Genomic DNA, 20,594 nt, shown 5'->3' on the forward strand with positions numbered 1-20,594 from the left:
AACAGAAATATTAATATTAGTGTGTACACGAGCATGATAAAAAGTAAACGTTTGCCAAAGACATACACTGGCAACCATAGTAAGTCCTTATCGAAATTGAGTCTTAAACTTTTGCTCAAACTTTTAACCGGTCCCTTTCGAAATAAAAAATTAAATAAGGAGCCACAGTTAAAATATTTGGTACTTGAGAAACAAATTACTTCATATTTACTGACTTTGAAATTCAAAATGTCCGCCATCCCTGCGTTATCTCTATGGGGGAAACATTTCAAAATAAGCCGGTGAAAACTTTATTTACGCCATGAGCTTGAAAATAAGCCCTCATAAGTGGTAGACCAAATATTGTCTCCGAGGCGCATTCTATCTTGAAGTAAAATTGATCCATATTTTTCAGGATTTCATCAGACATCACGACAAGAGATTTGCCAATAGGTCGGAATAGATATGATTTCAGAATACAAAAGAAGAGCGGTCGGTCACAACCTTGTGACGGTTGAAATTGAGACGTGTGAATTATTGTTGAACCATCTGACGTCATGATCAATAATGAGACAAAAGAGTCAGTGTATCATTTCAACGGCCAATGACGTTTCAGGATTTATTTTCTTATAATACATAATGTATCCTGACACTCATCGCTTGACTTGAAATTGTGGTTTTATTCTGCTTGTTTTGTAAAAATAATTTTCGTCTTTTCGGTGGAGGTTTGGTGTTTTCTTTGTAAATTTTATGAGTAAATGGTTTTTATTCTCATTCGAAATGTGATAGCATTTTAGTTTCATTGCCAAACTGTTTATGTTGACCAATCATCACGACTTTATCGAAAGTTAGAGACACCAAGGCTTAAGTAATGATTACATCGATGGTATCCACAATCAAAGATGAACATTGGATGTTGATGGTGCATAGTTTTGAAAAGATGAAATTGGTCATACGCATCCGGACAGAGATTCACCCGTAGCACACTGCTAAAAATCAATTTTGGGTTTCCAATCGAGTTAAGCGAGCTGTCATAATGATTATGATTAATTCGAACGAAAAATGGAGGGTCCATCGTTTATCGGTATGATTCTTTAACAAAAGTTACATTATCTTAAAGCTAGGCAAGAAGTTGAGACATAAAATGGTGCTGTTGTTGTTGTTTAATGGTATACAGTCACCTGTAATCTAAATATGCCCATATATGGTCAAAGGGGCGTTCGTTGGTATTCATATGTCCATGTGAGGGAGCTATTTTTAAAAAGCGGCCACCCGCTTAAAATCTGTGATTGGTTAGATTTTCTCTTTCCATGGTAACTTGGCAAAATTGGAGCAGGTGACAGTATACCTTTAATCAGTTGTACATAAATTTCATCGTATGGCTATTGGCCGAATGACGCCATATTCACGTGGATCAAAGCCTAATAAGGAAACTTGCGAACCACGCAAAAGGTTCATCTTGATATATCATATTTCCTCTCATGTTGTCGTGCATTGGATAAGTGTTAATGCCAAATACCGAAAGGGCAGAGGGCATCGGATGGATGCGGGCAGCCTATAGAAACAAAATTTCACCGCCAAGAAAGGTTTTCTCAAAGAGAGAAATGGTTACACAGTAAAGCTAAGGATTTCTGTTGCCATTATGAAAAAGACTTTTTCCGTCTTTATTCAGAAACCAGGGACATGGGGAGATTATTTCAGAAGCGAAAATATTGACTGAAGGCATGCAGGGATTAACAACTTTTTACGGATGATTTTATTATGACTGTTAGGCATTATCGATGCCATACCAACGAGACTGAATTCCTTATTTCGCGGGGGAGTTATGGAGGAAATATCACATCCGTGGAGGGGAGCTCGAGACTCGCTTATGTTACCCTTGAGCTGAGCAACGCACTATACTCCTCATTGCTTCATTGAGTAATGGGCAGAGGGGTACCTCATCTGTAGTTGGCTTTAGCGTATTGGATGATCGATTCTATTACAAACATTACTTACCATAGAGCACTCGAGAAAGAGTGCCAAATAAAGCGGGAAATGGATGATATTAAAAAGTGAGAAAACAACCCTAAGAGTCACAATTAAATCATTACGGAAGAGTAAAATTCATTGTCGCCTAGACAGGGTAGACAGTCAGGATATTCTCCCCTTCAGAGAAATTGTGTTTCCGACAACTTCACCCAGACGACCATATTTTGAACGTAAGCCTGAAATAACCCCCGATGGCTGCAAGACTGGCCGCTGTCGACGACACCAGAAATAATAAAAACTTTGTAAGCGCCTCGGTTAAAAATGAACGATTTTAGTGCTGTCACTGTACTTCTTTTATTTATGAATTATAGTGTATAAATGCAAATTCCTGTCTCAATAACTCCTCTCAAATTTATTGATTAAGTATATTCTTTGTAGAAGATTGGTTCATGTTCTGTGTACGTAGGGGGTCCAGAATGGTATATCGCGAATATTGCGCTTATTTTCTAGTCTTGACACATCATGTCGATCGCTGTATTCTTTCTCTAAATTACTGGTGCAAAATAATATATCGTATACTTATTTTATCTTTTATTATCTTGATCTTGCTACACATGAGCAAATACAATAGGAATACATTGGGAAAAACAAACTTATGACCAAAACAAGGCAAATACAGTCTGTGTCATACAATTAGATGCACTAACACGGCAGACAAAGCAAAGAGCAATGACAAAAAGTCACACTAAAGGAACAAGGAATGATAATATAATAAAGTTACTCCACGGCACGATGTAAGAGTACAGTAATCAACTGCCATTTAAAATAGTAATAGACGAATACAGTTACGCCTTTGCGTCTTTCTGACTGGATGAGGGTATTAAAGATAGTACAATATGTAAACTTCCGTGCTAAAAAGTGACCCTAAACTAGCATAAAACGTTAATGCTGCATCATAGGTTATTTAGAGAGAAGGGGATGTTTTTTGTTAAAAAGTATAAAATTAGATTAAAATTAGATAGTATAAAATGTTAAAAATACATTCGTCACTCAGTCTGGCACTGTCGCACAGCGAAGTGTTCACATGCGGCGTATCCTATTTTTTGACGATTGTCCACTCAAACTGCTGGTCCAGGGTTATGATATCGTTCAACGATATTCGCGTGATTTTGGAAATCTGTTTTCTCCTCTTCGGGTGTTCAAACTGCAGTGAAATATCGCTTTAAAATGTCAGAAACGCTAGTGCTGATATAAATTGAGAATAATGCAGTCCTAAACGCTTGCTGTGTGATTTGTATAAGCTAAGTACATTGTAAATTGACCTTGAAATGCCGACTGTGGCGTGATTATAGCTCAACCATGAACATACATTATACACGCACGTAAGTATTCTATACGTACGTACACGTGCGTATATATGTATGTATGTATGTATGTATGTATGTATGTATGTATGTATGTATGTATGTATGTACATCTATCTAGTCGTTTATGTGTATGTCACTCATTCCACACCTGTCATGACCTTTGCATCACTTTTCGTTCATTATTAATTAAAGTAAAACTACACAGAAATGGTGATTTGGTTGGAACCTGCCGTGTGTCTGTATGAACCTGTGGCCACGTGTACTTGTGTTATAATATGTTGTAGATGTACGCTAAACGTGTCTTATGAAGCCTTCTCTGAGTAATGAATTAACTTCCCATTCCGCGTAGTGTTCTATGGCGAAATGGTTGTGGAGATCGGGAAGGCCTGTACGGTGGAGTCGACCTTTATTATACGGAGTCAGTAGACGTCATGCTGGGACCTCCTTGCTCATCCGGTAAGGAGATATATTCTCTCTCTCTCTCTCTCTCTCTCTCTCTCTCTCTCTCTCTCTCTCTCTCTCTCTCTCTCTCTCTCTCTCTCTCTCTCTCTCTCTCTCTCTAAAAATGATTTCTCTGGAATTGTCGCTCTTAAATGTAACTGAAAAAAAATATTATCTGTCTATCAGGAACGATGCCTCTTGCCCGCCTGACGTCAATGTGGAATATACTACATCTGTCTTGGTTGTCCACCAGCCCGGAGCTTAGCGACAAATCGGAATTCACAACATTCGGCCGCACGCTAGGGTCATTCGGTAAAATGGGGCCGTTAATCCTTGAGGTCTTCAACTATTTTGAGTGGAACAGGGCGGTAAGCTTTATATACATATTATACGCATCTATATCTTTGCATAATTACTGTATAGTACCTTTTACGGACTACATCACATAAGTGCATGCGTTATTCGTAAATACTCACGAGCAACATCTTAGTGAAGCAATTTAAAATAGCCGGAAGATGTACTTTTTTGATTTTCTCTACGCCATGGGAAATAATTGAGTGACTCTTCAATCCTCTTGGGTGTTAATTTGAACCATACTTCCTGGTCATAAAGGACCATTACGACCTTGACCGACGACTGTAACTCTGTCGGAATGAGCAGTGCAGACTTACATTTTGCTAAAATAATGGTCTTTGAATCTCGGACAAAAAGGTCAAAGCAGTCTGATTAAAATTGGATACAACGATTTGTTCATCCTCTTCATCTTTAGGTACTATAAGTGTTTTGTTTCCACGGGGTAGCGAGCCCTAGTCATAAAAAAACCAATAAGATACTGGAAATGCTCGAATTCTTGCCTTTGACTTTTAATCAAACCAAGCCAAGAGGGTTTTCGTTTGCATGTAAATTTATTTTCGACAAACTCAGTGAAACGGATGGTAACGATGAATAATCACGTTAGTGTCGCTCACCTCTACTGTAAACATTTTAAATGACAGCACACATTGAGGAAAAATACGCCTCGGGGAGAGATATTCGGACTCTCAAACTTTTAAAATTATACCTCTTGTTGGGTCTTATTTTGAAGCTTATGAAGTAACTTAAGTTTTCACTGTCTTACTGTTTGTGAAAATCGAAAGTGTTAATTTTCGTAACAGAGTTAACACAGGAACAGCGGCCATCGTGAATTTCAAATACATTTACCATGTACTATTTCAAGCCCCTTTCGCCGAAACAAATCTAAAGGTATACGATAATAACATTTACACATTTTAAAAAACCCAAACAGAGCGTCTACCGGGTCATTGTTAAACATATGTTTGCTCTTGTTGTTTATCAATTAGTGCGATATGCAAAGCAGATTAGTATTAATTTAAGGTAGTATGCGCCTCGAAAGTGAAAGACTTAAAAATGTGCTCAAACACGGTCCCTCTATAGGGATAGTGATAGAGGGACCGTGGCTCAAACTTTCCTCTCTGAAACTTTCAACCTTTCTCTTAACAAATCAAGAATAAAATCAGGGGATCACCATGCAAAGATTGGAACTAGAGAAACAAACTGCCTACATTTACCGATTTTTGAAATTCAAAATGGCCGCCATCCCTGTATTAACTCTATTAGAAACAATAAAATTTTCGATTTCCAAAAAAACTAAGACCTTTTTTTCCTACTCCGAGAGCTTTAAAATGATCCACCACAAATGGTATCATAGAAAATAATTTGAAAAATTTGAGAGTTCGAATATCTGTCTCAGATGCGATGCATTCAGCAAATTATATTGATGGGTATTGTGTCGGTATCAACACTGTATGCTAATGATGGGATATCACATATACTTTGTATCTTGCACTGTATATACTATGTTCTTTTGTCTGTTTGGTTCATCGAAATCTAGGTTATCATAGCGGATATAGCGTTCGCGCCATGTGAATATGCGGCGCAGGCTGTCAACGATATATTGTTGGAGAATGGCATGACAGTGGCCGACTACAGGGTCTACTCCGAGGATTTATCCGACGAAGAGATCGAAGAAATGTGGACGAAAACGAAACTGCTTGGAAGGAGTAAGTAAAGGTTTATTCTTAAGCGGTAGTCCTCAATCCTCGGTTCACGCACTTGTTCTTGTTGACCTTGACTGTTTACATGTTGTCAGTCTTTTGTTCTCCTTAACAGGTGTTTATAGTTTGTCAAAAGTCTAGTGATCAAGATGATAACAAATCTGCCCTTGAAAGGGCTCTTACTCAGGTTTCTAAGCATAAACACTGTAGTCTTCCCCTCAACTGTCTATGTTCTAAGCGAGCTAAAACAACGCCAAAACGGTCACACACGGCATTAGCGATTTCAGTTGATGTATCTTCATTCTCACTCTTTTTAGATTATCAGCTGCCTGCTGAGTACCACCATATTCAAACTCATAGTCACCTTTTATATGATATTAAACTATCCTGAATGAGCACCGTATTACTTATATATGGCACAATACTTAATATTAGCCTAGAGCAACGGTTGTGATCACACATGCCCGATCACTGAAAATAAAATAAGATATCTGGTTTTTCACAGTCCATGATGTAGTTTGACCCTGTCACCTTTTTGGTGTACCACTAGTGGGGGCTCATTTTGAAGCTCATGAACTAAGTAAAGTTTTCGCTGACTTGTTTTTGCGACAATTGAAAAGTTATTTTTTCGAATAGATTTAACGCGTGAATAGCGGCCATTTTGAATTCCAAGTGTCGGTAAATGCTTGCAATGGTAAGCCTTATTGTTCTGTCTTGTACCAAAATTTGCGTGGTGAACCCCGATTTTTTCGATTGAAAAATGGCTGAAGAGTTAACTTAAAGGAAAATTTGGGCGAAAGTTTAAGTCTTTCATTTTAGAGGCATGAACTATCTCTCAATACCACATCTGTTCAAACTGTGCTGTTATAGCTACATAGTGAACTATTGAACTCAATTTCACCACAAACAAAGTGGCATTTTTCCATGGCAATCTGGTAAACCTCGATTTTGATCAATATTTTTGTTTATCATGTAAACAGCAGTTTCTTGTTCTACTTCCCAAAGCATATAGTGAGATACAAAGTATCAGCTTATCAATAGTCTGCACATGAGTACACTTCGTTGATATTATTTACAAGTGAATTCTGGTCCGGACTAGAATTAAAACGTAAACAATAACAGTGGTCAGTGCGTAAATGCTTAGTTAGCAAGCTAAATAGTGGGTGTTTAAACATGCTTTTGGGAGTAGAAATACTTATGATTGACATGCAAAACAAAAATGGTGAATAAAATCATCCACAGTTACAGTTACTAGCCCTTAACTCTGTAGATCAAATACTAGGCAAAGGTAAATCTCGGACTGAAGTTTGCCTTCTGTTTTCCCGTGCCAGTTGTATTATTCTGTGCCAGGTCATCAAGAGAGCGACGCATCCTGCTCAAAGCACACGACATGGGCATGACAAACGGCGATTACGTCTTCTTCCTGCCGAAGATTTTCGAAAAAGTGGACGAAACGGCCCCCTGGCTCGGAGACGACGGCAGGGACGAAGATGCCAGGAAGGCCTACGAAGTGGCGCTCTTGGTAAGTGAAGGGGAGGCACGTCTGAAAAGAATGACATATAACACATTCACAACATCCTTCAAAGTATCACAGGTGAAGAACCGCATGGCTTTCCATGGGAAGTTTACCATACACTCCATGGTTTACCATGGTAAGTTTACCATACACTCCATGGTTTACCATGGTAAGTTTACCTTACTCTTTATTCCATGGTTTAGCATGGTAAGTTTACCATACACTCTACTCCATGGTTTAGCATGGTAAGTTTACCATACACTCTACTCCATGGTTTACCATGGTAAGTTTACCATACACTCTACTCCATGGTTACCATGGTAAGTTTACCTTACACTCTACTCCATGGTTTACCATGGTAAGTTTACCTTACACTATATATGACTAAGTCATTAGCGATTCAATTGATTACAACATTCTATCGGATTGTTGTATTTTAATAAAGTCTTCTTGTTTTGACCATTTTCTATCTATCTCTCTATCTCTCTATGTATCTATCTATCTATCTATCTATCTATATATCTATCTACCTACCTACCTACCAACCTGTCTATCTATCTATCTGTCTATATTCTATCTGTCTATCTATCTATCTATCTATCTATCTATCTATCTATCTATCTATCTATCTATCTATCTGTCATTGTCTGTCTATATTCTGTTTGTGTGATGGTCTGTCTTTCTTAATATCCATCTGACTACATATATACAGGCCATAATGCACTCTCTGAAGCGCTCATTTTGAACTTCTCTTTCCGTCTAGCTGAATGTTTATTTCCGTATCTTTACTGCAAACCATCATCGTGCCTAAGCTTGCATCGATTCTCACCGGTTCCCTCTTTTCCAAACTGTTTTAGGTTTCATTTGCGTCACTTAGCAATGAAGAGCTAGGCGATTTCTATGGAGAGGTTTATAATAAATCACAGTCCAACCCATTCAATGTGACAGTACCTGACGAGCAAACAGTAAGTACTATTTTCGATTAATATCTGAATTTCACCACGCCATACATGGACGTTATGACTACCAATCAAAGCACCGCAGTGCACGTGTGGAATATGTTACGGCACGCTAGTGTTAATAATGCTTTGTTGATGCAAGTTTAAAATCTTGCTCCCATAAAAGCAGAAATTGACACCATTTCGGGAGATGGTCTCTAAATCTTAGATTTGAAGGGATGCATTTTTGAGGGCGCAAAATTAACCCCTACGGTGTAAGCGTACCTATCTCATTTACACTTGGTACGTCTTTGTCTTTCATTGATTTTTTCAATCGTTCAAACACGTCACTTTCTCTTTAATCTTAATAAAGATGTGCCTCTGTAGTCAGATTCAAGTACACTTACCGAACAATCGGTTCAAAAGAGAGAAAGGAACGCTGACGTTTTGAGATTGCGCTGCGTTCATTCATGACTACTATTTGCTCAAAATTGGAGAAAAGAAATAGCAATACGCACATTTCAGATAAACGAACTGGCAGTCCCGAAGCTATCTATGCGTAAGTGTCTCGTTCTCATACCTTATTCCATAAACAACTCATTGAAGTGCAGTGGATATTCAAATAGTCAATTCAGTTGAATTTAAGGACGGACTAGTATTTATCTTGACAAGACATTGATGCAAAACTGTTCGACAAGCACATAGAGAGACAGAGGGGCAAAAACGCGGATGGACTTGCACTCGGATGGATATAAAGACGTGTACTGAATCAATAGACGGGCATGAGACAGATTAAGAGTACTATCATCTTACCAGTCCATTACTTTAAACTGCGAATCTTTGCTTCACAGGACAGTCTTTACGCACCCTATCTACACGACGCCGTGTACCTTATTGGTCTCGTAGCCAACAAGACTTTGTCAATGGATGGCGATCTTAGGAATGGGACGCTCATGTTTGAAAACACACAAGGTATCAGATACACAGGTATGCATTACAACTGCATGTATCTATTCTTTCGGCGCCTTACTTCAATTGTGTGACTATCGCTTCTTACAGTAAACTATCAGGTGAGAAACACTTTAATTTTATGGTATGTATGCATTTACACATAACACGATTGGAAATATTTTGGGATAATAGGATATTGTAGTAATATTGGTTTATTCAGTAAATTTAAGCTCATCTACTCTTCTGTTTTTGCAATTCACATGTTTTTTAGGGTAATCTGTAATATTGTAACTTTCAGCTATAGGGTACCCGACACTTTGATAAATTTGCACAATAAATAGATTTCTACCATTTCAAAATGACAGATCCTATTGTTTTCTTTGAAATTGTCATTATTGTTTTGTCCATTCCCCAAGTTTTGGTAATTTGAGAAAATAGAGAGTCATGTCCAAGGTGGCCTGAAAAATAGAGGGTCATGTCCAAGGTGGCCCTGAAAAATAGAGGATCATGTCCAAGGTGGCCTTGAAAAATAGAGGGTCATGTCCAAGGTGGCCTGAAAAATAGAGGGTCATGTCCAGGTGGCCTTGAAAAATAGAGGGTCATGTCCAAGGTGGCCTTGAAAAATAGAGGGTCATGTCCAAGGTGCCTTGAAAAATAGAGGGTCATGTCCAAGGTGGCCCTGAAAAATAGAGGGTCATGTCCAAGGTGGCCTTGAAAAATAGAGGGTCATGTTCAAGGTGGCCTTGAAAATATAAGGTAGTGTTGTCATTAACAATTTTTAGACATTTCAACTTTTCAATTTCAAAATATCTTTTTAATACAAATATTTCACCAGCTACTTGAACTCCTTGTATTTTTTAAGTAGCTAGAATAAAAAATACAATTTTATCTATTTACTTTGCCTTATTGAGGTACTAACATCAAAAGTATGAAATACCTTAGTTTTCTGAACATCTACCACACAATGAAAATGACAGTTTAGCAAAATAGGAGAGTTTACAATGTACTATCAGCAGTCAAACAAAGTAGTGGTTATAGTGTTCGAAAAATCGCAATTTGACAACCGTGATATATCAAAAACAGGTAAAGGATCAAAATTTGTAAGATTCAAAACATTCTGCAGAATTATATGATAAGTACAGTTTGCAAATTTTTGTTTATTTCACTGTATTTACATTTGCAAAAAAAGCAATTTGACTAGATTTAGTAAAAAGCAGTTAACTTAACTTTGTTGCCAAGTAGATTGAACAAATTAAGAAATTTACCTCAGTCTGTAGCAACAAATTATGGTCTGGTGCCTTATTTTTCAATAATTTTTGAAAACTTTTCAAAATCCTATAAACCAAAATATTTCCAATCGTGTTACATACCTATGCCTATCACTCGCCTTCCTTCCTTCGTAAACGACCAATCTGCCATCGTTTTAAGTTACCACCTACACATCTATACTCCTGCATACGTACCTGTGAAGATAAAATATCCTACATTTAGAACGTAGCAAGAAGGCTGGGCCCGCACTAGACAACTGTACAAAGTAACAACTGGACAAGTTAACATAATTCTAGGAATCCACTTGCTAAAATACTGTTGACAAACCATCCCCCAAAAAATAATTGTTTCCAAAATGGAGAATTTAGCTCAGTGTTTTTCGGTACACAATCAACATAAACTTGATTAGTCCAGTGATGTATCGTTGATTTAATTCTCCCTCAGGTAAATCGGGCGATGTCGTCATGGACGATACTGCTGAACGAGAACCCAGTTATTGGATCAAAGATCTCCGACCGAACGGTCGATTCGAGATTATCATCGACGTGCAAGTGGATGCCGTTGGAACGAGGGTATTGTACCACAAAGGGGGGGAAGGGTGTGGTATAACTATAAGGGGATAGATAGAATTGCTCTTATATCGTTTTTGAAAGTCATGTCATTAAAATTCTCAAGTCAGGTTAAAGAAAATGTGATGAATGACAAGGAAGATTTCTGTTCTTTCTGCTGTTCGTTTACATGAATGTCTGTTCACCTGTTCACCCTAAATTGCCTGTAGACGGGTCCACAATCACCATTGGTGACGTTTAGGTTTCGGCCAAACCATGGTCAGATGGTTATAGTAGAATGCTCGTCGGGAACAGCTTTTGAGACACTAAACTTTTTACAACACTTTGCAAGACTGCAGCTCGTGCAGATTCCTTTCGAAGGCCGTGGAGTAAATTGAGTTCTCACCATTTCTTTGGTTGTTTTGTTTTGTTTTACTTTGATTTAGTCAAAATAGAAAATTTACTTTTTTAGCACATGTAGAGAAAAACAGACTGTGTGAGTCATTTTGAATTCCAATAAAGGTAATTTTTGGTCATGTTTTTCTTTAATCGTTAAATCTGCACGGTGACTCCTAATTTTTGTTCCTGACTATAAAAGAATATGTATTTAAGTTCCATTTATAAAAAAAAACTTCTTTAGAGGCACGTATTACATTAATATACCGGAGGTCATGTAATTTCTCTTTTCTCTTTCATCTAGTGCATCATGTGCAACATCATAGTACTTGGCTATAACGCAAATTGAACTGAGAAGTATTATTTATGTCCATAATTTATTTCGGGATAATGACTTATTATCAGTGGTGATCATTTGTATGTACGTCGTATCTTGTAGCTGTGTAATATGTTCTGTCCATAAACGACGGGGGTAGGGGATGTGGCAAGTAGCATGATTCAGTGTGTGTAAAAGATGTGATAAATCTTTGTGTCTACTAAAACTTGTATCATGTTAATATAAATGACGATAGAAACTCTGTCTCCAAAACGCAGTACGTGCATCGAAACTGAAAGACTCAATCCTTTACTCGAACTTTCCTCGAGAAAACATTAAATTATTCTCTTTCAAAATCAAGAATAAAAATCAGGAGTCACATTATAAATTCAAACCAGATAAACAAATTGCATAACATTATATTCACCTACACTTGAACTTCAAAATGGCCGTCATCTCTGTGTTAACTCTCACGGAGAAAAAATAATTTTTTTGATTTTTTACAAAAATAAGAGGTTAACAATTTCATGTGCCACAAGAGCTTCAAATTCGAGCGGTTGACCTTAAAAAGTAGTCTGAACGATTCAGGGTTGGAATATCTGTCCCCGAGGCGCATTCGAAATTAATGTTAACCACCCTGATTTTTCCTGTAGAAGTGACATCCAATCTCTGTGAATTCGTGATTTCATAATTGATTCCTCGCATTCAGTGTCGCAGAAAAACGAACAAGATCTTAGACCTGCAAAACCAAAAAAAAAATCAAAGAAATAAAGGTTATGTCAATCGCAAAGAGATAACATTACACACCTGTGTTCCTGGTAGGCACAAATTTTAAATAATCAGTGGACGGTACAGATTATTCACGGGTATAGCGTGTCTCACAAATTTTGGATAACGAACAGACACTGTCGAATTAATCATTTCTTCAAAAAAGACCCCCTCGAGGGCTTGTAATGGAGCCATGGAAATACTTCTCGGTTGAAATCACGCCCCATTATGCAGGGAGGCGTAGGTTTTGACTGCATGCCCGCGGTAACAGAATTAGACACCTTCGTATTTTTTTTCTAATCCCGCGCCTGCGTGGTTAGTTGTCTTAGACGTGGCGACACAGACAAGTCTGTGGTGGCGATTAGTCGTCCCTGCACATATGGGGGAATAAACAGTGCATCAGTAAGAACAGGAAAGTTGGAGAAATTTTAGATGAAGAAAACGTTTCTATTTTCTAGAAATACGTTCGAACACAGGGAATTGCTTGAATGTATTGACAAAGGGAGTGGGAACAAAGGCGTTGAAGCGTGTAATTTTTGAGGACGACAATGGTTTATAGAAATGTCTGCGACACAGGCAGTTGAATATATGCCATAATTTTCCTGCAAACGGTGCTCCTTTTGCTGTTTTTTGCGTTATTCAAATAAGGAACATTTTCATCAAACTGTTCTGTGCTGTGACGTGGCCCGATTTTTTTTCCAATTTAACCTCTCCAACACACCTGCGAAAGGGCGAGGAAACTTACAGATAAGCCTTATGTTCGGTTTTGTTGGGTTTTAATTTGACGTATGCCACTATGTACAAGCAGATCAGTAAGATGGCAGGATTTTATTGGGCAGTTCGATATGTGTTCACAGAGAGCAAAGACACAGTTCGCTATCTCATACAATGATCCATATAATCTCAGATTAACAAAGGCAAAATTTGTCAATTTTACCCCCCTCCCCCCCCCCCCCCCATGTTGGCTGTTTTCCTTCGTTACATATTGTCTGTTCTATCAGTTGCAGGAGGTCCAGTTGCTGATAGCAACATACCAACAACGCATGACAAACTTGAACGTATTTCACACTTAGGAGTCATGATCCGACAAAATGTTGAATTTTCTATCCATTACGCAGCATGCGGTCGAGAGGCGCACGAGTGGCAGTAATTTTCGAGTCGCAGAAAGTTGCGTATGTCACTTGCGTGGCCCGCCGAGTAATATCAAAATTGACATACTTATGCGCTCTTGACGTCATTTGTCCCTTCAGAGCTTGTTCAAATACGCAGAGCCGCTTTGGGGAGGAGATCGCACCGACACACCGTTGGACACACCGCCATGTGGTTTTATCAATGAGCTCTGTCCGCCTGACCAAACAGGTAAGGCAGACTATCACATAATTCATAAATGGTTGTGATGTTCGATTTTCCCGGTTGCTAAGCAACGGTTGATATCAAGAATTTGTGACTTAATAATCGTGAATGTTAAAGGTATACTGTCACCCGTAATATTCCCGTATATGGTCAAAGAGGTGTTCCTGGTATTCAAAATGCCCATGTGAGAGCGCTGTTTTTAAAAAGCGGCCACCCGCTTAAAATCTGTGATTGGTTAGATTTTCTCTTTCCATGGTAACTGTGGTAAAATGGAACATTGAAACTTTTTTAAAAAAATCTTCGAAATCAAGAATAAAAATTAAGGAACACCGTTCAAATTAGAGAAGAATATTACTCAATATTTACCGTCATTTGAATTCAAAATGGCCGCCATCCGTGTGTTAACTCAATGGGAAAATAGCACTTTCGATCTTCACAAAAATAAGCGGCGAAAACTTTATTTACGACATGAGCTTCAAAATGAGCCCCCACAAATGGTAGACCAAAGAAGTGTTGTAAAAGTTTTATAGTCCGAATGTCTGTCCCCGAGGCTCATTCTGCTTTAATTGCAAGTTCTTGTTCTACTCCGAAGTACGTTGAAACACCAAATATTTAGCTGAAGACTGCGTCTATGCGTGTAAAATACACTGCTATTGTTTATATTTGACTTACAGAGCGGACGAGAATTCACTTGTCAACAATGACGATGCAGTCTACATATGTACAGACTGGGTTGACAAGTTGAATACTGTGTATCTCAACATGCCATGGGCAGTAGAACTTGAAATTGTAGTTGAAAATTAACACAAAAGTAGTAACAAAATCATGAAATGTTATATAGCTACTGTAACCTTCATAAATTTAATCATCTCCATAAATGTAATATTAACCACAATTGTAATAAAATCAACCACAAAGGTAACAGCCAACCATTAATGTAACAACCCGGAACAACGAAGTTAACACACAAATTAACCATAAATGTAATAAAACTCAACCATAAATTTAATAAACTTGAACTAGTATATATGATCATTTTTTATCAATGACCTGACTAAATAATAAACTTTAACACGACTAGTGTATGTTATGCCATAAATTTAATAAACTTGAACTTGTATATATGATCATTTTTTATCAATGACCTGACTAAATAATAAACTTTAATAAGACTAGTGTATGTTATTGCATACTTTCCTGAAACTAGGTTTCCTTTCCGAATCACATAAGAGAATACATTGAGAACACAGAGAGGTACCGATCAAATCGACAGGAAGTGGAACAGCAGTTCTAGACATTAATGATGACATTATAGACGACTCAGAACAAACAACAGAGAAATGTACAACCTTGTAACAGAAACTTACGACACAAAACATGTTGGCTAGAACATATATCTATATTTCAATCTAGTAAACACAATATGAACACTACCTTGAACACAGTTGAACAAAATTAGCATCCCCAGTGAAGGAACCAACTGCAAGTGAGACAACATAGGAATACAGACAATCTATTAATTATTCCGCACAATTTATCCACAGAACATTAATTTGAGGCGACTGATGAAGAAAGTAGGCAAATTTTCGAAAAACAGCGTGAACGGAACGTAGTGTTATACCGTCTCTCCACCCTGGAGTAGAGACTGCATTGACGTTCAGATTACAGCTGCTTCTCACCGTGGCCAATCAGTTCTATACACAAAAAGCGAAACGTAAAACACACTTTCAAAACACACAAAACACATTACATGCAAACGATGAAGATATGAACAATGTGTGGAGTTGCTTTCCTTTATTTACATAGATAAATATTTATGGGCTGATTCTTCAATTGCGATGACAAAATAGATTTATTACAATTATGGTTAACAAGTACTACATTTATTGGTGATTTTCTATTACATTTATGGTTACCATTTATTACAATTATAGTTGGTGTTTTTATTACTTTTATGGTTGATTTTTGTTCCGTTTAGGCCTATGGAGATTATTACAACTATGGAGGACACATCAAGATTGTGAACTTGACCATACAAGTCGATAGAGAGCATACGCGGCGAATTTTATTTTCACTGTGACGCAAATGATCTTTCTCGTGAACGATTTCGAATTAAGCTTCACTTTGGTTGAATAATTTGCGGCTTTTCATTGCAAAACTAGAGATGCCCAAGTTATTCAAGTAACCTTGAGCTGTGCAGCACCCCGTCTATGTTGCCACGAATTGCCGCTGGTTGCGGAATTTCACCAGAAAGGCCGCTACGATCCTATGTTCGCCGGGCTGCCGCGGCGTTTTCTCTTCCCGATTGACGATGTGTGATTTACGTCAGGTAAATGTTAAGGCCCGGTTTCCCTTTTATTAACACTGAGCGATTGCACCTCTCAGGCGATGCGGTCCTTCAGAGGCATCTTCACGAACTCGCGCCGCTGTGCCTTGACAGGTAATTGCTGTAATTCAGTTTGCCATTCAAAGTACGATATTACTGAGATGTTGGGTCCTGCGTACCAGCTGTACTGTGGTAAACACAAAGCTCTTCCTATTGTCGCAAGCAAAGCGCATTTTCAGCGGTCAACTCAAACAGACATCCGTGTATTATTAAAAACAGAAAAAAGAACATAACATGAAAGCTATTGCGCATTTAGTTACACATCATTCTGTGTGTGCCTTTTCAAAGAACCGAGACCGAACAATGAACACACTGTGTTGCCTAGTTGTAAATTCAAAGGTAGGGTAGAGACTTGTCTCATTTTAGATAATTTAGGGAATGGCATGAAAATTTTCAAAGGCAAAGTAGCAGTTATTTTCTTGTATTGCATGCATTCTCTCCCATTGGGCAGCAGCAAATATTTTATCTTCAGAAAGCTACCAAGGTTGATGTGTATGTGCGTTGACCTGATTCAAAGCTCTCACTTTTGTAGCAGCGAGTTTTGTGATTGAAAATGCTCGGTGGAAGAAATACTTCTGTAACTCAAATGGTGGGACTTCCTTCACAGCCATACACAACAAAATCAGCAAGGTAGACCCCTCAGAAATTAATCATGTTTCTTCTTTTTTTCGATAAACCGTAATTTACTGTTGTAAACTCTATATGACTCGTTACTTCCCCCTGGATATGGTAGTAGTTGTTCTGTGGAAAAGTTTCGGTATCTTTTATCGATGACAAGTGCATGGCCCTAACTTTGAAGCTCATAGTTGCCAAAGTTGGCAAATTTAATCAAGTTAAGACTAACTATTTTTTCCTCCTTTTTTGTCTAGAAATTATAGTAACACATTACTTAGCACTGAATTTCACGAAATAGGGATGAGGGTCTCGCATTCGAACAGCCAGATTTTCCGGTGATATATTGGGAAAACAGCCTGTGTGATACACTATTCTCACATTCCTGGCCACTGAGGCGCGTGTGATCGACGGTGTGGGCAAAATCGATCCCAGACTCTCAGAAATTGTCCCACACTATGTAGCTTATATTACACGAGTTATGATTGGATTATGAACAGCCTTTCGTTCCACGAGCAAAATATTATCCAATGGCACGATGAGTCTCTTACGGACCGGAACTACAAAGTAAGCAGGTCAGAGTATGGTGGCAGACGACAGCGTTGTCATGTACGTCGTTGCTGACACACTCACAAAAGACGGCAGAATTTTCCAAATTACTGGTGATCATGGGCCACTTAGAATATACAGCTATTTTTTTTTCTGTTGGACATCTCCTCCGTAGCAGAAGTCGAAGTATCGGCAGTAGAACTCGCCACGGAGCAGAGCTCGCATTTGTGACACCGGCGGAATACTAGATGGCCAAGAAGTAGGATAATCGCTGATACAGTTAAACATTCAGTGTTTTCGATGTATAGCTAACGCATTTTGTGGTCATGTTAGACAAAGAAATTCACAAACCGAGGACCTGGCATCAGATTTCTCACACTCGTGGGGATATTTTGTCTCACCTTCGCCTTCGGCTCGAGTGAGACAAAATATCCCTAACTCGTGTGAGAAATCTGATCCCAGGTCCTTGGGAGTGTGAGATTATATTATTCCCAACTCGAGCGAAAAATATGATCCCAGGTCCTTGGTGTGTGAGATTCTACTTAATCCCGGGAGTCATTTCAATTTAATGAATCAGAAAATTATGAGTAAAGTGAACCGTGGATGCTTCTCGAGCTAAAAATTTTGATTTAGAGTCGAGCTCTATATTTTACCAGTGTTGTTCACTCTTGATAATTTTTTTACCATTTTTGTTTTGAATGTGAACCATAATTCCTTGTTCTACTCCACGAAAGCATGTTGATATACACAGTATCCAGCTTGTCAACTCAGCACGTACATGTGTAAACTGCGCTTTTGTTGTTGACAAGTGACTTATGGTCCGGAGTAGAATTCAAATGTTAACAATAACAATCCATTTTACTCATATAGACGCTGAGTTGACAAGCTAAATAGTGGGTGTTTCAGCGTTCGTGAGTGGAATAAGAAGTTGCAATTGATAGACAAAATACATGTGTAAAAATAATGAAAAAATCATCAAAATTAGCATTAGTGGCCCTTTTATACGGTAGTTCGCGCCTCGAAAATGAAAGACTTAAATTGAAATTTGTTCAAACTCTCTTCAAATAAACTTTCAACAACTGTCTTTCAAATTAAGAATACATGTAAAATCGCGGGTCACCTTTCAAATTTTGGTACCGGAGAAAAAATTACCCAATTTACAGATATAACACGATTGGAACTAATTTGGGATAATTGGACAGTGACGGAATGTCGTTTTGATCTGCAAATGTAAACTCATTTGCTTTTCTTTTAAGTTACACACTTGTTTTTATGGGTGATTTGTAATATTTCAACATTCAGCTATGATGCACCTAACATTATTGAGAAATATAACAATATGAAGATCCAATTATCCCAAATTAGTTCCAATCATGTTATATTTGAAATTCAATAAGTCCGCCATTCCTATGTCATCTCTATGGGGGAAAATAAAATCCCCGATGTTCACAAAACTATGCCTTGGACAATTCTTTTTACTCCATCAGCTTCAAAATGAGCTGCCACAATTGGTAGGCCAAAAGAATATTGTAAAAGGTTTGAGAGTCTGGATATGATATCTGTCCCCGAGACGCGTTCTATCTTAACAATTAACATCGATCATGATTAAGTGTGCCCTTACTCTTCTATACAGCTCTTCTTCATTGTCGTTCAATATTTAATATTAATACATATTTTACATCGAAATATAATCTTTTCTCATAGAATTTGATGAAACTAATATGTATCATTACTTTATACATTATCTACATAGTGACGACTTTTTGTTTTCAATAAAGTATTCTTTGTCCCGATGGTGTTAGGGAAAAAAAGATGAACGACAGCTTTGATGTGAAAAATCTGTCTCGAAAATGTCTCCCACAGGGAATTTTAAACAATCATAAAGACACTAAGGTGTCATTGAATATTAAGCACGCTTCTCATGCTGCAATTTTTATGAAATCGTCAACAAATGAAACATGGATAGGTATTGAATGCGAATTTTCATCATAAATGAATGAAGTAGCCATTGCATCTTGTACATGTACATCCAAGATAACTTAATAAACTCCGTGAAACAATTATAAATCGAAGGACCATACACAGTAACACCATTTTGAACTGTTGATAAACGGTGGTATCGCGGGGCCGAACCACCCACTTGTTAAAAATGTTATGCCGATTATGTTTCAAAATCACGTGGCAATTTTGCTCGTCTCATACATTGGTAACGTCACCCAAAGTCTTCCATACCATACCAGTACATGGCTCAACTTTGATGATGTGCAGATTCAATCAATCGTTTCAAGATCGTACTTGCCACTTTATATCTTGCCCTTATCCTGCTAAGTCATTACACACTGGTATTGATCCAAAAGCCTAAACCTCTTTTTCACCTACACTTTGCATGGAATATTACAGCAGTTTGAGAAAAAAATTATGTTTACAGTAATCTATATTTTCAGGGACATTCAAAATTTCAAGTCTGTGTTACAGCGAAATGGACTTGAAAGTGAACACCAGCTGTATGGGTAGCCATACAGTGACTTTACTAGAGAGCCACATTGTTAACTTGATAGCAATATAGTTTCGTTTCGGTCTATTGCAGGTACTTTGTGCATGCTAGGGGGGCATGTTGCCACAAAGCTAATCTAGGTATGAACAGTTATAATAAGCATTGGGGTGGCTCCTTGTTACTGCATGGTTTCAACAAGTGCCTCACTGGTTTCAATAAACTTGACCTGATGGTGACATATGAATTTAACAGGATGAAGGTTAATCGTTGTAAAAAAGTTATTCTACAGTTTATTGAATTTAACACGCTCCTGCAATTTTTGTCTTCCTGTCTCTTTCTCATGGTAGGTGAGAACATGATCATCATTGGTAGTGTTGTCGCCGGCACTCTCGTCATTTTGACGGCTGTTATCTTTGCCCTTGCTTACAGGTAAGCTCTGGAGACGGTGGTCGTCTGCTCTTGTGAAACGAGCTCCAAGAAATGATTCAAGCGGGACATTAGATATGTTGCATGTAGCAGTCATTAAACTAAATTGATTTTGAATCATAATTTCCATTATTTTGTCCGAAGCGAGACATATACTCGGGGCTTAAGGATCGCGCTTGCGCACCAAGCGAATTCGATTGCTGTAATGTCTCGAAGGCCATATAAGGGCTTCTTTTTAAACTTTGGTGGCCTCTCTCTCT

The 20,594-nt window shown here is 38.0% G+C and overlaps 1 protein-coding gene across 1 annotated transcript in view; it reads left to right on the forward strand.

Moving 5' to 3' along the window:
- LOC139146187 (atrial natriuretic peptide receptor 1-like) overlaps positions 1 to 20,594 on the forward strand; it is a 55,635-nt gene that overhangs the window by 15,855 nt on the left and 19,186 nt on the right. Inside the window, exons 2-10 of the mRNA XM_070717595.1 lie at positions 3,667 to 3,773; positions 3,945 to 4,126; positions 5,650 to 5,818; positions 7,144 to 7,334; positions 8,186 to 8,293; positions 9,118 to 9,253; positions 10,931 to 11,058; positions 13,765 to 13,873; positions 20,256 to 20,337. Coding sequence (XP_070573696.1) covers positions 3,667 to 3,773; positions 3,945 to 4,126; positions 5,650 to 5,818; positions 7,144 to 7,334; positions 8,186 to 8,293; positions 9,118 to 9,253; positions 10,931 to 11,058; positions 13,765 to 13,873; positions 20,256 to 20,337 — 1,212 coding nt within the window. The remainder of the gene's footprint in view (positions 1 to 3,666; positions 3,774 to 3,944; positions 4,127 to 5,649; positions 5,819 to 7,143; positions 7,335 to 8,185; positions 8,294 to 9,117; positions 9,254 to 10,930; positions 11,059 to 13,764; positions 13,874 to 20,255; positions 20,338 to 20,594) is intronic.

This window comes from Ptychodera flava, chromosome 12 (assembly GCF_041260155.1).
Source record: "Ptychodera flava strain L36383 chromosome 12, AS_Pfla_20210202, whole genome shotgun sequence".
Taxonomy (NCBI): domain Eukaryota; kingdom Metazoa; phylum Hemichordata; class Enteropneusta; family Ptychoderidae; genus Ptychodera; species Ptychodera flava.